Genomic DNA, 20041 nt, shown 5'->3' with positions numbered 1-20041 from the left:
CTAAAAATATAATTTCAAAAGAATTAATTGACATTCGCCCGACTTATAGAGCTGTTTGTATAGAATATAATATGTATATTATATTATTTTATTAATATTTTATACTTTTTATGCATTTTTACATTTTTTAATTTTCTCACTTAAAACGATAAAAAATATATTTTTTTTTACAGTTATTATATTGTCCTACATGTAATAATGCCATATTATATTTTTATTCTAATTAATTTTTTTTTAGTATTTGCTATATTATATTGACGTTTTAATTGTTTTTTAAGGTATTTAAATTGGAAGAATGATACTTAGTACTTACATCTTTACTATATTTTTCAGTGTTTAAATAAAAACAATTATCTTTCCATTTTTTTACTAAAAGTACACTAGATTTTTCTTAAAAAATGCCTTTTATATTTTTATCCATTTTTAAGCTTAATCAATTAAAATATTATTTGCTTTAATATTCCACTTAACACTGTTGCGATCACTTTGGTATACGAGTCGATACTGACAAAGGTACATCCAGCAAACGAATCAGATTATCTCATGCGATACAATTAATAACAGCAGGACGTGCCGGACAGCCGGTCCACAAAATTGCATAGTCTGTAGTTTGTGACTGAGCGATAATGTCTACAAAATTATACTCTACAAAATTATACTCTACAAAATAATACAAAAATACCTTTTAGTGTACATCGTGCTCCAAGTGCGGTCAACATTTACCAAACACTAATTGGAAATGTCAACAATCAACGAATACATGAACGCCAGAACGCCAGAACGCGTAAAGACCATTTTGGCGACATTCACTAAGATTTTGGTGAATGTCAAGGTCAACAATCACTGGTGACTATCAACATTCTCCTACTTCGGTCATACACCTTAACATAAATATTGAATGGTTGGTAAAACTGCGTACATTTAAGTATCATTCCTTCAAAGTTCAAAAACCATTGAAACACTTATATATTATAATATTTCAAGAACATAATATAGCAAATACTTAAATAAATAATTAATTAAAAAAAAATTCATTTAAGACAATATAATAACTGTATAAATAAAAAATTAAATGTTATCGTTTTAAGTGAGACAATTTAATAATATAAAAACCGTGTCTTAACAATAAAACCTTATATTTATAAAGAAAACTATTTTTGAAAACTACTGTTAAGACTAAGTGTTAAAAATTCTCATATTTTTAAATAGCTATTCATTTCTTTTACAATATGTATGTATTGAATAGTTCGTAAAACAACGTAAATTTACGTTATATCATTCAAAAAACCATTAAAACAATTAAAATTTCAAAAATTATAGAAATTGCAAAAAAAAAAATATAAATATATTTTATTGTTTTAAGTGAGAAAATTAACAGGTAGGTAATATAAAAAAAATATATAAAAGTTTGAAAATATTAATCAAATAGTATACAAATAATATATATTAGCCATATAGTCGGGTGTATGTCAATTAATTCTTTTGAAATTTTATTTTTAGTGTCAGAATATTGTTAAGATAAATTATTGATAAAAAAAAAACCAATAATTTTTTAGTTTTAAAAATAGTACTTTTGGCACGCTAAAATTGTCAATCATCTCATTGTGGGCCGTCAGAGAATATTAAAATAAAAATGTACAATATATTGTTACTTTTTCTCCAGTTTAACCGTTATCTCCAATTAAACAAAAACGTAATTCTTCACATGTATCCATTCTTTGTATCTGTATATAGGTGATCTACATTCTATACATTTTTTATCCATAATGGTTTCAATGGCTCAAATTTGGTTATCTTTCCTAAACATATTTTGTACTCTTTCAATGTATAAATTATGAATATTCTTGAACGAGTGTATTTTGTTTACATAATTTGTGTACAAAAAATAAGGTTGGTAAACCATTTAGTTTATACAAAGGAACTTATATCTTTAATATAACAATAAAATATGTTAAATATTAACTAACATACTAATATATTATTATGTAAATAATAAATATATAAAATATACAATCAATTTGAAAAAATTAAAAAAATATGATGTCGTTTAATGAATCACCAAATTTGACATTTTTCTTTTTTTGGATTCATTGGAGAACCAATTGGACAAGACCACGCTTTTGCAAACTCTGGTGAGAGTGATAGGACTCCCCGTACACGAACCATGTTAGGACTGTGGCTGTTAAAATTGTCAAATTGGCTGTCTCCCTCGTCATAATAACAATATTGCTAAAATACATAAAAATCATTATTTTTCTATAAAATCTTAAAATGCAATTTATTATAGTATAATAAAATAACAATAATAGTTTATTTATAAAAAAACAATTTATGTATTAATATATTATCTATATTATATTTATTTGGGCTTTATTGTTTTAGTAGATAAGTAAAATTTGAACTTAATATCATTGAAGAGATGTTTCCAATATACATATTATAACATATTATGACCTACCTACCTACTTATACTTCTACTAAATATAATATTTAAATAAGTAATAATTTATCAATTATTCATAATTAATATATTAATTAATGTAAATAAAGTCTACTGAATAATTTTTTAGTAGACGTCTAGAGTTTTAAATACGATCGTCTTAAACAAAACATGAATAGTTTTATGACTACAACTGTAAACAAATAATATAACATTTTAATGAATAGCTTTTCTAATATTTTAAATATGGTCTGTGAATTATTTAACTATTGAATTCTATGAAGCTAATATTATAAATGATGATTAGCGTTTCGTAATTATTTTATTAATATAATATTGCTTTTTCAAAATTATTTTCGATTATCTAATTTCCTTATTAGTTTTATTAATGATTATTTCAACGTAAAATGGTGACAATCTGCAGTAACATAGACACGCATTTGATAAAAATATAATGGTGCAGGATGATGGCATAATTCACATAATTATATATACCTACATACGCCATGTTGACTGTTGTACCTATACTACACCATTGATTATGGATAATAATAATAATAATAATAATAATAATAATTAGTCTGACGATAACGTTCACCATGAACACACGCTTTTATGTTCACTCCGTTGTCTGTATTTTAATTATATAAATTGCGTTTTCGTTTTCAACGTATATCATATTATGGTTCGTTCCGGTAAAAGTCCGCCTCGTACGCCTACGTCATCAAAAAGAATATTATCCAGTACTTCTTCAAATCCTCCTCTTCACGATGGGAAAAAGACCAAGACTTTCACCTCACCAAACCGTTTCGCTGTTCTCGCCTCAATCGACACTAACGATGACTCTGTGTTTGATGCGACGCCACCTTCCCGCGAAGTCACTGTTGTACCTTCATCTCTCCCTTCTGACCAGGCTGAGCCCTTGGCTCCACTTTTATACATTAAGAACATCAATAACTTTTCCGCATTCAAGGATGTATTAATTAGGACCGTCGGCCCCAAGGGGTTTACATGTAAGTCCACTCCTTCATACCTCACTTCCATCCCAACGGTCGCGAAAATTTCAATGTATTGGTAAATTATTTGATGGAAACTAACGCCAGTTTCCATACTTTTCGTCCTCACTGTCAGCGTCCTTTCAGAATCGTTATCAGAAACCTCCATCATTCAACTCTCAGTGCTGAAATTTCGTTCGCATTGTCGGAAAATGTCGTGAAGCAAGTTCGCAATATAAAAAAAAATTACCGTCCTCTCCCAATATTTTTTGTCGACATCGAACCCAATGTTAATAATAAACATATCTACAACATCACTTCATTACTAAACACAAAAGTAGTAATTGAAAAACCTAACAAAACGACATACGTAATGTTTCAATTGTCAAGACTATGGTCACACTCAAAACATGATTCAGTTAGCTGCACCAAGGACCACTCCAGTCCAGCTAAATGCGTCCACTGTTCCGAAAACCATACGGCCAGCTTCAAGGGGTGCCAGTTCTACCAAACAATACTAAATCGCCACAAAATCAAGTCTTCCAACTCCAAAAAAACTATCACACATTCAAAAAACTTATTCCCCGAGTCCCCCCCGCATATTGACCCCTCTCAATCCATCCCATCTTATGCTGCTGCTACTTCTGGTTCAAAACTGAACACTAATCCGCAAAATTCAAATTTAAAATTAGCTCTTTCAAAATTCCTATCCGATTTAACCTCCATAATCAATTATTTTCTTTCCGCTATATTAATAACCAATTAATTATAGCATCTACTTCTAATATTATTTCTGTTATTATATATTATATCTGACGTTATTATCTTATTTATTATTATATCATTATGCTCATTATGTTTAATTACCAATTATTACTTATTGTATCACTGTATCTACCAATATTGTAATTTTATTGTTAAACTATTATAGTTTATACTGATAAAAAAAAAAAAAAAAATAATAATAATAATAATAATGATAAAATATTATTATTATTATAATTATTCATAACCAATGCTACTATAAACCTACTGGTAATACTTTGTGGGAATATTCCAGTTGTTATGAAGAAAAATTATTAATTAGGTACCTAATTAATACATTTGCACATAGACAACGAACAAACACGAATAAAATTATGTTAAATACTAATAAAAGTATAGTATAAGAGGTATGGGTATCTACAATTTGTTTACCCCAATTGACGTAAACACGTACCTACGTCCTAGCCACTAGCCACACTATAGGTAACACCAGGGGGTGGACTTGCTATTTTTCCGCCCCTAGGCATTACAACACTAGCGCCCCGTACATTGGCGTGCTCCCACGGGGGGGGGGGGGGGGGGTAATGTTCCATGAAATAAAGCAAAACTATAAAAATTGTATTTAGGTATTTTTATATTTACACATACCAACTAAACAAATAAATATTAATACAATTTTGCATAGAAACATTTGTACACATATGGAGGAGACGGGCGACAGTGCCAGCGTCGCGCGTCATCGCAATGTTTATTATTATTAATTACTTTATCAAGACATCTGATTTCCAGAATTAACTCCAGTATTCTAAGAACAGACTAGTTTGGTGGCCGCACGCCCACGCACACTTATTGTGATGCCGGGTGAGGGGTGAGGTGGGTCATTTCAGTTAATATCAAATAATTTACTTGCTAAGCACTGTGCGAGCTGCCCCCCACCTAGCTAGTAGAGCGGCTATATACAATATACCCGGTGGCCCGAGGCAGTATATTTAACTGCCTTGGCTGGCGTTTTGCGCATGCGCCATTCACAATGCGCACCGGTCGCAGGATTAAGCTCAAACGGCAAGGTTATTATAGCTTATAAATTAAAACGTTACTGGGACGTGATTTCGTGAGCCATTCTCCAGTTTCATGCAAGTTGTATACAAAAAAAAAATTAATATAAAATATAATTATGAAATTATGAAAAACTAAAAAGTAAAAATTAACTAAAAATTGCGCCCCAAAAAATATTGCGCCCTAGGCACGTGCCTTGGTGGCCTATGTGTAAATCCGCCCCTGGGTAACACTATAGGCTAGGTAACACTATATGGCAATATGATTTTAACGGGTACTTAAAACATTGGACAACTATTAGTACACGAACGTACCTAAATTATTATGTAACACAACTTACAGTAGATGATAATATTGTATAGAGGAAGGTACTCACGTTGGCGTATCCCAAGAAAAACAATTGCTCATGACTATAACGTTCCATACCGGGCAATCTAGGTTCTTGTCCGTGGACGTCTACATAACGCCGATAAGCATAATACGCCTCTTTCAGTCCGGCAATGTCGGCAATGTTTTCGTCTAGTGTTAGTACACCGTTAACTGCAAACTAAACAAACAACAATAGTGGTTATAATATTTTTGCGAAAATTAACAATAACATTGTATAGTAGGTACTATATACGCACGGTCTTGTTGTGGCTGACGACGTCGATGTCGTTGTAGTGACTTATCAAGCAACTCGCTCTTTTCGTGTACTCTTCATAGCTCCTATTCGACCACCACTGTGCCACGTTTCCCAGCTCGTTGTACAGCCTGCCGGTATTGTCGTAGTTGTGAGATAGTTCGTGTCCAATAGTACTGCCCGTGGCTCCGTAATTAAGTGCCCTGTTGACAATAGACGCACGCGTTACAATGATGATATTATGACACTTATACAGTATGAATATTTTAAATCTATCGACCTCGTTCAGGTGGCATTGCAGCAGGTCGTGGGTGTGGACATTTGACCCTTAACAATTTCGTTATTGATTCGCCCCTTCGTCACTATGAAAATTATAGCTAAAAATGTATTGTCTTTGCTACTAGCACTGCAGGCGCGATTTCAATGGCATAACTACGAGGGTGCTGAAATTTCTTGTTTTTTCAGTTAGTCCTCAAGGAAATTACTCCTGCCATAATATAAAATGACTTTCCAAAAGTGACATATACTCGAGTGTGCTAATTTTAAAATTGGGGATGATTATCACCCCCCCCCCCCCCCCCCGAACTCCTCCTCTCCCAAATAGTGTGTATTGATAATATATGGGTTATTTACTAAGCTATTACATTAGTTTGTCCGATCATTTTATTTATTGTGAGCTGTATTATATGTATTGTACAATATTTGTACAATGTACATACTTTTTTATTGTTACATGTTGAATAGTTATTAATGTTGTAGCTCATGATACACTCATAAGTCAGTTACTTCAATAAATACATAAATATTAGAATTTTTTATTTTAAATGTATAGTTCCACACTTCAATAATTACCTACAGGTGTATTATTATTAGTTGTAATACTTCTTCCTATAAACAACTTAGTAGGTACTTTGTATTATTCTGGTCGGAGACATCGGAGACATTTGCATACAAAAGAACCTAATGATCTGGTCGGTATGATGCAGAAAAATTTTAATTTCTTCAAATTTTATTTGGAGTGTTTAGGGAGGGGTTTTTTTTGCAAAATGTCCTCCTGGGGAGTCAAATATCCTAGACCGTACTACATAAAACACAAGCTAGTCAAATGTCCAGGGGGGGGGGGGTAGATTTCCGGGAATCGTATTATGTATTTAAAGAGTCCACTCACTGTACGCCGTTGTTGAATAACGGAGCTTGTAATATTGCCGCTGGCATGACTGGAATTCATTAATACGATATTAATATTAATCTACTGAAATAATAGACTTAAAATGTGTACTTTAGCTGACGTAATTAATCCGTAGTCAATATTATTTGTTGTCTCAATTTTACGCGTAAAATGGATTAGTAATCTCCTTATACCTATTAATTATATTATTTATTATGATATAAAATTACATAGGTAATATTTAATCTTTGTCTAGGTAATTGATATGGTTTTGTTGTTTTTGATATTAGAGTAAGTTATTGATATTTTGATTGAATTCAAAGGTATGAACCTTATCTGTCTTTTTCGTGTTTAAGCTAGTCTTACAATGTGCAAAATATTATCTACAATTTAAAAATGTCTCTATTACACGTTTGAATAAAATTATTGAAAAAAAAACTAACGAGAGAAAACACACATACTTTAGTGTTTATCTTAACGAGTTTCATATTACTACTTCGGTTATGACGAACATAAATTATTACAGTATTATGCAAAGTGCATACCAAATTTTTATAAGAGGAACTAGACAACAAATAAAAAGATTTCCGGAATATAATCTCAGTTGATAATATTGTTCTTAAACTTACAAAATGCATTCATTGAATTATAACAGTACGCATTTACTTCATCCGGAGTTACTGCCCACCTAGAAAATAATATTATATCGTCAGAATGTTAACATACATAATAATATATTTTATTATCGAGTTTTTTAATTCCCACGTTTAACACAAAATATAAATCTTACGTTTGATTTTCCCAATCTCTATCTTCCGTTAAATATTTCCAATCACTCGCCGTGCTAAACATCGAAATCGATAATATATTCTCTATGTGATTGTCCGTAACTGTCAACTGAAATAATATATTAGATAGTTTATTACGTACCTATAACTGCAAAAATTTCAATTAATCAAAAATAATTCAAACGTTCTTACATTTTCGAGTAAATTGTTTATTATATTTTCGTAATTGTCTGGGTATCCGAAAAAAGTTTTCGTATTGGCTAGTTTTCGTAAAGTAGCATTTTTCGTTTCATCGTCCATCCAACTCGCTTCGTTAACCATTTTACGTAAAGCCCATTTTATATTATCAGTCATTTCGGTTAACTAAAACAAATTTCACAATAAATATTTATTTTTTTAAACTGTAGCTTAATTTATTTATTATTTTAAATATACTTGCTGCAACTTTAGAAGAGTTGTCTAACGTGTTTATCATAGAATACCCGGTGACCATTCCAAAAAATTCACTAGTCAACGAAAAACAATGTCTAAAATAAATGGAAAAAAATATTTAGGTTAATGGAAATTGGTGATTGATGGGGATAAACAAAGTTTAACTTACTCGGAATTAAATTTCTCTCCAGAAGGAAAATGAATATCCAAAATAGTTAACACTTGAGTTAGTATTGACATTTCTAAACAATTTTTTAATTATAATATTATCCAACACACACATGTACCATAAACTAATATTGTCAAATTAATTATTATTTATTACTTAAAATTATTGTTGGTGTTTGAGATAATAATTTAAACGCGTCATTTAAAAAATCTCTGTTGGTTACTAAAAGTTCATAACTATCAGCATTTTCTGATGACAATATTTCATAAATTTTTGGTTGGATATCACGAGTTAACTCTCTCAGATACAACGTCCAATTAAACTAAACATTTTTTCAACAACAAAAAGTTTTATTTAAAAATATATATATTTTATTGACAATTTGCTTAGTTACCTTAAATGTCTCTCCTGCTGTATCTGTAAAATTTTGAAATTCTCCTAGTGTAACTATTTCAGGAATGTCATTTTTTAAACTAAATGTATTTCGTTGAACCTTAAGTAGTTAAAAAAATAATATGTTTTAATTTATTTAAAAACATAAACAAAAACAATTTTTAATTAAATATATATGCCGAGTATTTTTTTATAATCGTAAGAAACTTATTACCTTAATCCAATATTTGTACCTATTTTAATATTTATTTTCATACACTATTTGAATTATAAAAATAAAGTATGAATAGTGCCTATAATAAAATATTAATTCTATAAAGTAGCGTTATTTAACGTGAATGTAAAATTTCGTTATTAAATTACTTGTGAAAATTCTTCCTCAAATTCTACTAATTCATTGGTCGTGTTCGTGAGATCTTCAACTTTAAGCTTCCTTAGATATGGTTGATTACGATTTAATAATTTTTCAACCAATAAATTAAAGTATTCGGTAAATTTTGGCAAAGAGTCGTCGATATCAACTTTATTTGTTTTCATATTGTTTCTAAATAAGAAGTTTAAATTATTATTATTATTATTAATTATTTTTAATTCCATCTCGATATTACCTTCTTTTGTACTTATTTGATTCCCAATTTTGAGTAATAGTTAAAAGTGAATGTGATGATGAATTCCTAGGATCGTCGTCAGCATACATTTCAAAAAAAATATCCAGATTAAAATATAATTTAACTCTTGCTAAAATTGTTTCGATTTCCAATGGAACTGAATCATTTAGGTATTCTGTGTTTAGACCGACTTTTTCCCAAACTTTCCATAAAGGATCATAATTGCTTGAAGCTTGATCTGTACGAACAAATTATATGAATTACTATATGGCTTTGTCTAAAAAAAAAAATGCAGAGCTTGACGCTGATACCTTTAGTAGAATTTATACAAGCTTGGTAAAACTTCCTAGCTTTGTGAACTGCATTTGGTTCGAATATTTCATTTTCTTTGTTGAGAAATTCTAGTGGAAAATATGTATACGTTTAGTTTTAATTAACACTATAGTGAAGACTGTCCGTAGCTCACTTACTTTTCACTCTGTGTTTTATTTTTAACGACATTATTGTTACCCAGCTATTTTCATTTGAATTTGAATAGTAAGGGTAGTTGGTTTCAAACATACCACAAGCAAATTCATAAAAATCTTCGCATGGTTCGACAGTTTCATTCATACAATTTATTAACGATACGGCTGAATAAAAAATATTAAAATGCATTATCAGTATAAAATATTATTGGAAATTATTTTAATAGCTACTATAGCTAATTAGTTAAATTAATTAGTAATTAACGAAGCGTATGCATCACCTATTACCATAGTCAATACTTAGCTCGAATGGTTGGTGGGGGGGGGGGGGGATGCAAAAATGAATGTGGGTGTCGCTCTGCTGTACAGTAGGTTACAAGTGGGTCACTTTAATGGATGGTGTTAAATTTGAATTCAATGATATAGTATCATTGTATAAGAAAAACGATTCTGAGTGAAAATGGTCAGTCAGCCTATGATATTACCAAGTATATTTGATTATATTATAGGGAATAAAGTAATTTATATATAACCTATTTACGTGGAACCTTGTTTTCATCTATCAATCCTTAAATATAAAAGTTCAACATTTTATAAATTTTTAACTACTGAATAATTGGTAAATTTTCAATTTGATAAATTTCGTCAAAATTCGAAATTTAAACGCTCATAAAAAAAATTGAGGCTATGTATTTTTAATATTTTTAACCTGATATCGCAGCAGTATATCAGAAGCCTTGTATTAAATTATCACGCTTTATGGCCTAACAAATAATTAAAAAAACTAAAAAATTAAAAATTGAAAATGTCCGTAAACAGTTTAAAACGAGTCAACATATTTTTAAAATTGTATGGTGTATAGAAAATGAAAATATAAATATTCAGTGAAATATTCATGTATTTACAGTAATTCGTTATTGAATTACAACAAAATAAGAGAATATCCAATCTTATAAAAATATGAACTTGAAACGCTCATAAAAATTTTTGATATACCTAGGTGACAATCTTATGAGGAATCTTGTATTACATTTTCAAATCTTAGTTTAAAAAGAAAATTTTTTTGAATTTCTGCCCTAAAATAATTTGCACATTTTCGTAATTTGTACGTATTTTTAAATATTTGAAATTCTAATCAAAAAATTGCGACTATGAATTTTTAATATTTTTTAAATATCACCGTAATGATATATTTGGAGCCTTCAGAATCTAAAATAAAAAGTAAATTGTCCTGATAGATGTAATTGTAATTGTAATCATTTTATGTTATGACTTACAAGATTGTAAACATGATTTTGTGTTGCAGACCGTAAACTGTGCCCCAAAATCTAAGACAAATTAAAAATAAAAATTAATTAATTGACGTAAACTACTGTTTGGTATTACAGAATAGAAATATTTGGTAAGCACATAATAAACCATTTTTTTTTTGATAAATAATAATTCTTATCTTTTTAAAAATATCATAAATATTTTAAATATATAAAATTCTTTATGATCTATTAGGTACCTATATAAAAAAAAAATATCAAGGTCGTTAGCAAACCAAATATTTAATACTATATTTGTGCATGACTTACAAGAATAATAAATTAAAATTGCTGCGAGGAGCAAAGCAATTACTGTTAATATGCTGATGGAAATTTTTTTTTTGCTATAATTCTTTTTGAAAATGGCACTAAATAAAAACGATAAATTCAAAAAATAAACTAATTATCATGAGTTAAATGTATATTATTATTGTACATGTATGAAACATGTAAATAATATGTAATGTAACATTTTGTTTTATATTTATAATGAACTAGGTACCTATATTATAATATTATGTTATAGTCCCAACACTATAAATGAATTAAACTCAATTTTATAATTTAGAATTATATAAACACATTAGGATTTTTTGTCGATTCATGTGACAATAATAAATATAACATAGATACATAGTTCCTTATAATAATGCACATTCTTCAATAAAGAAGTGTACCTAAGAATATGTAAGTAAGTGGTGTAGTTTTTAAAATATAAATTGAATATTAACAATTTTTTGGTAATTATTTAACAATAGTAATAAATAACTAATGTTTTACTTACTTTCCATTTTGAGAAATTGTGAAGGATGAAACTCTTTTACCTTCGAGGTGTTCTTGAAAACCTTTACATATTAATTCACGTTTTATTTATTAGTTCAAATATCTTTAATTTAATTTCAAGCGGTAAATTTTTTCTTTTTTTTTCTTTGGAGTTTGGAAGAATGGGGCAAACATTAATAATATAAAAGTACCCACGTCCTACACACTCAAGCGTAATTTTTTTTTATCTCTTACAGTTTTATTATTGTCTGTAAACATACATATTATACAGATACCTGATACCTATACTAATACTTATAGATAAAACTAATGACTTTCAAATCATCAATAATTATTATTATACAATATCCAGCTGTGGTCTTTAATTATATTTATGCATATAACTTATTTGGTTAGGTAAGTATTGATTTTCACGAGATTAATATTATATCATATATCATATTATATTGTCTATGCTCATATTTTTTTTTAGGATTTCACTCATTTGGTTAATTAGTACTTCAAAAATTAACTAACATCCAATCAAGAATGTATTTTTAATCATAATGTATCAAAAATATTGACTAATTTCGTATTGTCGATTGATTTTGCTGAACATTCATTAAAATGCTACCCTTGTCTTGTAATTTTTGTAAATGATCTTGTAAGCGCCTTTCTAAATGGATGCATTAATGATTTTAAGATTGTATTTATTTTCAACGGTCAAATAACATTATTTACTTGTACAAGACAAATATATTTCACTGTTTTTCTTTATGAATATCAGTATATTCTATATTATTTCTATATCACTGGATTTATTTTAATATAATACAATGTATGGATAAACTTACAAATATCTATGGATTATTATTTAATATTTATTATAATAATATGAATCTTTTAATGAAAATAATTATTCAAGTCGTTATTTAGAACGAGTACTGTCTTGTGTAAGTATATAACTATACATGCATTTCAGTTACTAACCAAGTGGAAATTAATAAATATATTATATAATTTTTTTGTAATATTGTACCAATTTACTATTTTTTCTAAACTTGTTTATTAAAAAAAAAATGTATTTTACTGAATAATTTACCTGATTCCTGTATTCCTTGAGTTCTATTCATTAAAAAATGTAAATCTTTATCAGATAATTTGATGATAATTATTATGATTATTGTAACTTATGCGTTATAACTAGTGCATATATACTGAGAGGAAGCATATTCGTAGAACCTCTACACTATTATAGACTTAACACGAAGTGCGTTTTTTTGCGTTCATTAATGATCATTTGTTTTCTTTGATATATAATTATGCCCGTGTGTCCCAAATAAAGTAAAAATGTGTTTTGTTCTTCTGTTTCTGTGAGGTTTAGTCATTATAAGTGCCGGGTACTTTATAATATTGCTGTTAATCATTTGACAAAACTGTATTCATATTTATTTTTCTTTCAAAAAGGATTTAATTTAATACATATTTTTAGAAGCAATTTATTAATCTATTCGGAAATTATACATATTTGTATCTGCAAATTATTTTATAATTACATACATAATTTAGATACAACGAAGAACTCTGTCTTTATAATATATTCAATATTGTAGTACGATGCATCATGTACAATTAACTTTATATTATAATTAAGTATATATTTATATCGTTTCTAAATTGCTACCGATTACTTCAACAGTCATAAGTACCTTCCTAGCCTATTATTATTTACATAATTACAGATGTACATTAATAAAATGACCATAAGAGGATTATGAAATCCAACAAGTATTTAATGACGTAGGTATTTTATTATTAAACAATATTACATGTTGTTACATCTAGTAGTTGTAGGTACATCTAAAACCCTTAGAATGCGGCCTACAGTCCATAATACGATCATGTACCATTACCGCAAATGGGTATTAATATGAAATATTTTTAAAAATGATCAATGTTACGAATGAACAGTCAAATTAAAAAAAAAATCATAACCTTGCTGTAATAGCTGATAAAAAAAAATAGGTTATTCGATGGTCTCGTGTATCTGCCGTGTTATATTCAAATCTGTCGGTTAAAAGTGAAATTCAACCTACTAACCATGTGGTGAAATCCTACTAAATAGAATTTGAAGTTTAAATTAATCAAGTTATCATACACAGTTGTGTTTATTTAAGTATTTTAAATATGCGTTGGTACTAAATGTATTTTAAATAATAATATTTAATAATAGTAATGATAATAATGCGATAATATTAAAACATTATAATTTTACGCTATTAAAATGTATGTATCTACATTTATTATCAAAATTTTATACTTGACGACAGGCTATTTTTTAATCTAAATATTACAATATTATTATGTACCTATATTGTATATTTATTTACATATATAATATGGATAGATTATACAAGTAATTAACTTGAAATGCGTTTAAATTTATAAATTATTGATTTAAAAACGTTAAATTTTTCTGTTAATTGAGGTTTATTCAATACTATTAGGTACTTACATCAATAATATTATACTTACATAAGTAAGAATAACGTAATTTTTCAATCGCATTGCGTATGACTATTTTACACTTTTACCTAACTATAAACATTTCAAACCTACTACCAACCTACTTTTAATATTTAGTTAAATTTTATAATTTTCTTTAAATACTTAGTGTAATAAAAATCTAAAGCTCATGTTTATAATTGAGATAATACGGTTGAATTATAATTCTTAAAATGCTTAAAAATATCAACATGCCAACTAAAAAATATATTTTTTAATATTAAATTATTAACTAGTATACCTACACAAGTAATATATTATACGTATGTTATAACTATACTATCAAGATAGTTTTATAAATTTATGTACTAACCCATAATTGAAGTAAAAAATAAAAACCACGGTAATGTTGAGCTGTTTAGAGTTAGGTATAATTATTATGCGTTTGGATTGAATGAGTGCGAACGACTGAACGCTATTCAACGCAACGGAGTACATTGTGTTGGGTAGCCCTTGAATATAGCCAAGGTTGATGAGAAATTTTAATGTTTATAGGTATATTAATGTAGTTCTACAAAAGAAAACTATTTCGACACATAATTATATTTAAGTAAAGGTATAAACAAAAAATATAGGGATTATCGTGCTGAAAATTATATTTAAAAAATATTATAGGTAATTTGCAATAAAACGAATTAATTAGTTAATTTGTTGAGGTCCTTCTGGAGTTGCATTATCACAATGTTTAATTCTAATCTCCTACGGAATTCCAACTTTTATAATTAAAATTTAACAAATATAAATTTATATTGGATACATTTAATACAATTATCATAGTTTTTTTGTTAAAATAAAAACGAGAACATGAAAATACTAATATTATATATTATTTTCTTATTGCACAGTTATTTTAAGATAGAAATATTTTTTCACAACCAATAATATAATGTTGTCTTTAACCAGTTAATGGAAACCTTTTGATAGCCAATTGTTATAATATATCTACGTAATCATAGTTATAATATAATGTTTAATTTAAATATAATTATAGAAATATATTATATTATTAATAGTATGTATATGTAATATATGATTTTTTTAATTTATATTTATTTTCTTATACTTTTATAAAGTTATAATTATATTATATTATCATTTTTGAGTGCTGGAGCGTTATTATATATTATATTTTAGTACCATATCAAATAAAATTCATGATATCTATTATAGTTGTGAATTGTGATGTACAAAGAATAAGAATATTTTTATTTTACCTTGTGGACTTGTATACAAGTATAGGTACCTACATTGCACTATTGCGGCATTATGTGTGTTGGTTTCTAATGTGGTCTAACTCTTCTATTTTTTTTGTTCTAGACACAAGGGCGCAGCCTGCGGGCTAGGAACTTCCGTTATATCTTCTCGTAGTACCTATAGCTATTCATGACGTGACATGTCTTTTATTTGTAAAAAAAAATCAAAACAAATATATAATGCCGTAATATATAAGATGGTTTTTTTTTGACCCACAGCTATAGGACAGATAGTTTACGAATCAACAAATATATTCACCACTCGTTCCAATTATAATTTTTTTCATACACTTAATTTTATGTTATTATGAACCTAAACCAACAATAATTTCGGTAGAGGAATTATTAACTACTTTGTCCCCCTCCCCTCTTTATATTTATGTGAGTGCCATTGTTGAGGTAAGTATTTAAAATAAAATTTAAAATAAAACCATATTTTTTAACCTATATCTACGACTAACAAGAAGAGTATGCGAATCGACAAATTTTATCACTATTATCACAATTTAAATTTTTTTTTAAACTCTTCACAATACCTATGTTATGGACCTATAACAGAAAAATATGGTAGGGCAATTACTAACTACTTTGCCCCTCTCCAGCTTATATTTCTGCGAGCATAAGATAAGTATAGGTATTCAAAATACCATATTAAAATTATAATACACTAAATGATATATTTATAATATATTATACATTCATATATTATACGCATTACACGTCATATTAATATAGTTAAAAAAAAACTATTTTAGAACATTTATATCTAAAAAATAAATGTTATCGAATTAATTAAGTAAATATATAAGTAAAAAACAACCATCATCTTACAAGGAAAAATATTATATTTAAAAATATAAAAATATTCATTTAACAACGCTGTTTTTTTTGATTTTGTCAACACTTCTTGGAGCAATATACATTTTTAGATTTTCAAGTTTCAACTAGAAATGTGTATAAACGTGTATACTATTATAGATTAACAACAGGTAATTTAAAAATAACTAAAGGATAAAAATGATGATATGTATTGTAAAAAAACTAAATGGTTTGCTTACATAGACGTATTATATTTTAATTATAGGGCGTGGTTTATGCGTGGAACCTTAAAATCCTAAAATCCTTTATGTGGTTTGTTTTGAACCGTATAAATTGATTACATTTTTTGCGGTCGATGGGTTTCTTTTGTTCAACCCTTACATTTTGGGAATTTAAATTTCAGTAGTTTAAACTTTTTATTTTTAAATACAATGCTTTAAAATTTAAATAACCTTATAAAATAATAATAACTTTATTTCATCATCAACAACAATGAATATACAATTATTAAATATCGTAAAATATATCTGATTGGTCTACTCACCGATGGATGTGACGCGACTATGTGAGTAATAGTTCATAATAAGAAATACACTATTATGATAACTGTAACAGTATATCTGTTACTAAAAATAAAAACTTTAAAATGTAATGCTTTAAACTATGGTGTGCAACTTGATAGGCACAAATAATCAAAGCTGGACAAGTTAACCAATTTTTTTAACTAGTTAAAGTTAAGTTATCCTAAAATAAAAAATAACTAAGCCAAGTTAAAGTTAGTTTTAAAAAGTTACTGAATTTGAGTAACTAAGTTAAGTTAAAAGTTAAGTTACTTTTTTTTTTTTAAATACCTTTAACTTACTTATAAACGTTTTTTTTTATCTCATCGTAGGAAAATAACTTAGTTACTAACTTTTAACTTTTTAACTAGTTACTGCCCAGCTTTGCAAATAATATAACGATTCTGAAGCCTGAATAATAAACGAAAATTTGATTCTACTAATATTTCCTATAATAAATAAGTATAATATAGATATGTGTTCATAAAATAGTAATACTAAAACATAACTATAGCATAACATCATCTGGATAAATCGACATTAAGTCATCAACAAAACAAGCTTCTACATTCTAGCTGGCTTATATAAAATAATGGTTCAGAACTTCTTAAGTATATTTGATCAAATTATTATTTAATTATCAGATATTGTAGCTAATATTGTATCAGTTGCAAAAAACATTATTCGTCGCATACCATCACGTGACTTACATGGAAATATAATAGTCAGTATTACAGTAAAATATTTTTGATTAAGTTCATATTTTATGAAAGATTTTTATTTATTGTACATAACTACAAAATCAAAGTCACAAAATATTGATAAATTATAAATAACAATAATAAATTACATATTAAACAATATAGTATGGAAGCTTTATTATACGGTAATAATTATGAACTTTCAATAACTTGTCTAGTTAACTATGAAGACGCATTCACAGCTACGTCGTGTGTCGTATCGTGCGATGGCTTGGTTATTATATGGTTACGACTGATAACCAATATGGTTTAAATGTTGAGCTGTAGTAAATTCTTGGTATACTTGGTTGCTACTTGGTTACTACAGGATACCAAAAAAGTAATATCCAATCGGCAATCACAATACGATTTGATCGACACGACACGATGACACGCGACGCAGCTGTGAATCCGGCTTAAGTTTTAAGAATTTAAATACCAGGTTTAACCATGGTATTGTAATTATTATTATTGTTTACTAGACAATCGAGTGCATATTATTTTATTATAATTATTTTACCGAGTAATAATAACTAAAATGTAGTTTCATTTAATTCATAGTTTTAATGAATAATGTTAATGATACCTATCGTAGCAAATCATTGACATTTTAACATTATAATATATCATTCGATTCAATTTTCTATAACTTTATTTAATAAATATGCAAATTTCACGTATATTAACTACCGATGCCAGTGGCGTGTCGAAGGTATTATTTTGGAGCAATTGCTCCATCAAATTTTTGGTTGGTGGGTGGTCCCCCTGCCACAAAATACTTGAGCCACCTAGGTGACTAGGTATACTGCAGAAATATCATATCCTATTATACAAATCGTTACAAATGTACGCATAATTTGACAAAAAAACATCAATGGTGGTGGGTGGGTGGGTACCTTGTATACATTTTTGGTCCTCACCAAAAATGAGTTCAACACGCCACTGACCGATGCCTATACCAATGCACACAGTAGCAACGTTACATATTATTATATTATGCTAACTAATGACTATTGCTACAATATTAAAATATATTAATGGTTTTGATAATAGGCAACGCTAGTGCCCCCAAATCATAATATTATTGACTATACACTACTCATAATATCATTAATAAATTATTATGATAACCTTAGATAATACATACTGGATAGGTCTGTGATTTAAAATATTGAAACCGATTTGGTCGGCCCGTTCGGTCCATAGATATTATAATAAGTCTTATAATAACTATTGTTCAGCCCCGATGTCACCACTTAAAATGCGCAAAACATTACCGCGATTATGTTACCCCGTCCCGGGGCTATCTTTTTCATTTCTGACGCATGCGTAACAAACGGCCTGACCAAATCGGCTTCAATAAATACCATACAATTGCAGGGACAATACGTACCCATAGGTTAACTATTAAAACGTATAAGCTACAAAATAATTGAATTTGAGATTTTTATATTTTATTTTAATTGTTTTAGTTTTTTTTTTCTACATAAGCATATCAATAAAATTTTATTTGTTGGGTAAAAAAGCGTGAAAATGTAATGCGAGGCTCCTGATATATTGACATATTATTGTTACAATAGCAGTTGAAAAATATTAAAAATACATAGGCAAAATTTTTTTTATAAGCATTTTAAGTTCAAATTTCGACAAAATTTATGAAATTTATAATTTAATAATTATTTTGTAGTTAAAAATTTATAAAATGTTCGACTTTTATAGCTAAGGATGGAAAATTTAAAACAAGGTTCCACGCAAATAGGCTATGTACAAATTACTTTATTCACAATTATATCATCAAATATACTTAGTAATATCATAGGCTACCTGACCGTTTTCGCTCAGAATCGTTTTTCTCATACAATGATATTATATCATTTAATTCAAATTTAACACCATCCACTGCAGTGACCTACACTACAGCAAAGGGACACCCACTTGCCCACCTTTTTTTTTTTTTTTAAGTGCAATTGTGACAACGTCAACTTTGAAACAAGGAAAACAAAAAATTCTGTTATCAGTTGTAAACATAATATGATGGAAACAATAATAACGTCTTATATAATAAGAAATCTGCTGCATGATACAACGGATTTTATCAATCTTAATCTTTGAGATTAACTGTATGACCG

At 27.8% G+C, this 20041-nt stretch overlaps 1 protein-coding gene across 2 annotated transcripts; it reads right to left on the bottom strand.

Moving 5' to 3' along the window:
* Positions 1 to 1115: 1115 nt before the first annotated feature.
* On the bottom strand, positions 1116 to 14943 carry LOC132939633 (neprilysin-2-like). 2 transcript variants are annotated; one of them, XM_061006907.1, is made up of 19 exons: positions 14854 to 14943; positions 11998 to 12058; positions 11484 to 11581; positions 11181 to 11231; positions 9907 to 10068; positions 9748 to 9837; positions 9437 to 9674; positions 9192 to 9372; positions 8830 to 8928; positions 8592 to 8757; positions 8436 to 8508; positions 8274 to 8361; positions 8027 to 8197; positions 7837 to 7943; positions 7676 to 7734; positions 7047 to 7095; positions 5883 to 6081; positions 5633 to 5803; positions 1117 to 2229 (listed from the first exon to the last, which is right to left on the bottom strand). In XM_061006907.1, the coding sequence occupies exons 1-19, from the start codon at positions 14855 to 14857 to the stop codon at positions 2056 to 2058; spliced, it is 2241 nt and encodes a 746-aa protein (XP_060862890.1). In that variant the 5' UTR covers positions 14858 to 14943; the 3' UTR covers positions 1117 to 2055. The 2 variants fall into 2 exon arrangements, with proteins under 2 accessions (XP_060862892.1, XP_060862890.1); XM_061006909.1 differs by lacking the exons at positions 11484 to 11581; positions 14854 to 14943 and having other exon boundaries at positions 1116 to 2229; positions 11998 to 14157.
* Positions 14944 to 20041: the final 5098 nt, after the last annotated feature.

Source organism: Metopolophium dirhodum, chromosome 2 (assembly GCF_019925205.1).
Source record: "Metopolophium dirhodum isolate CAU chromosome 2, ASM1992520v1, whole genome shotgun sequence".
Taxonomy (NCBI): Eukaryota; Metazoa; Arthropoda; class Insecta; order Hemiptera; family Aphididae; genus Metopolophium; species Metopolophium dirhodum.
This window is presented reverse-complemented; position numbering and strand designations above follow the sequence as displayed.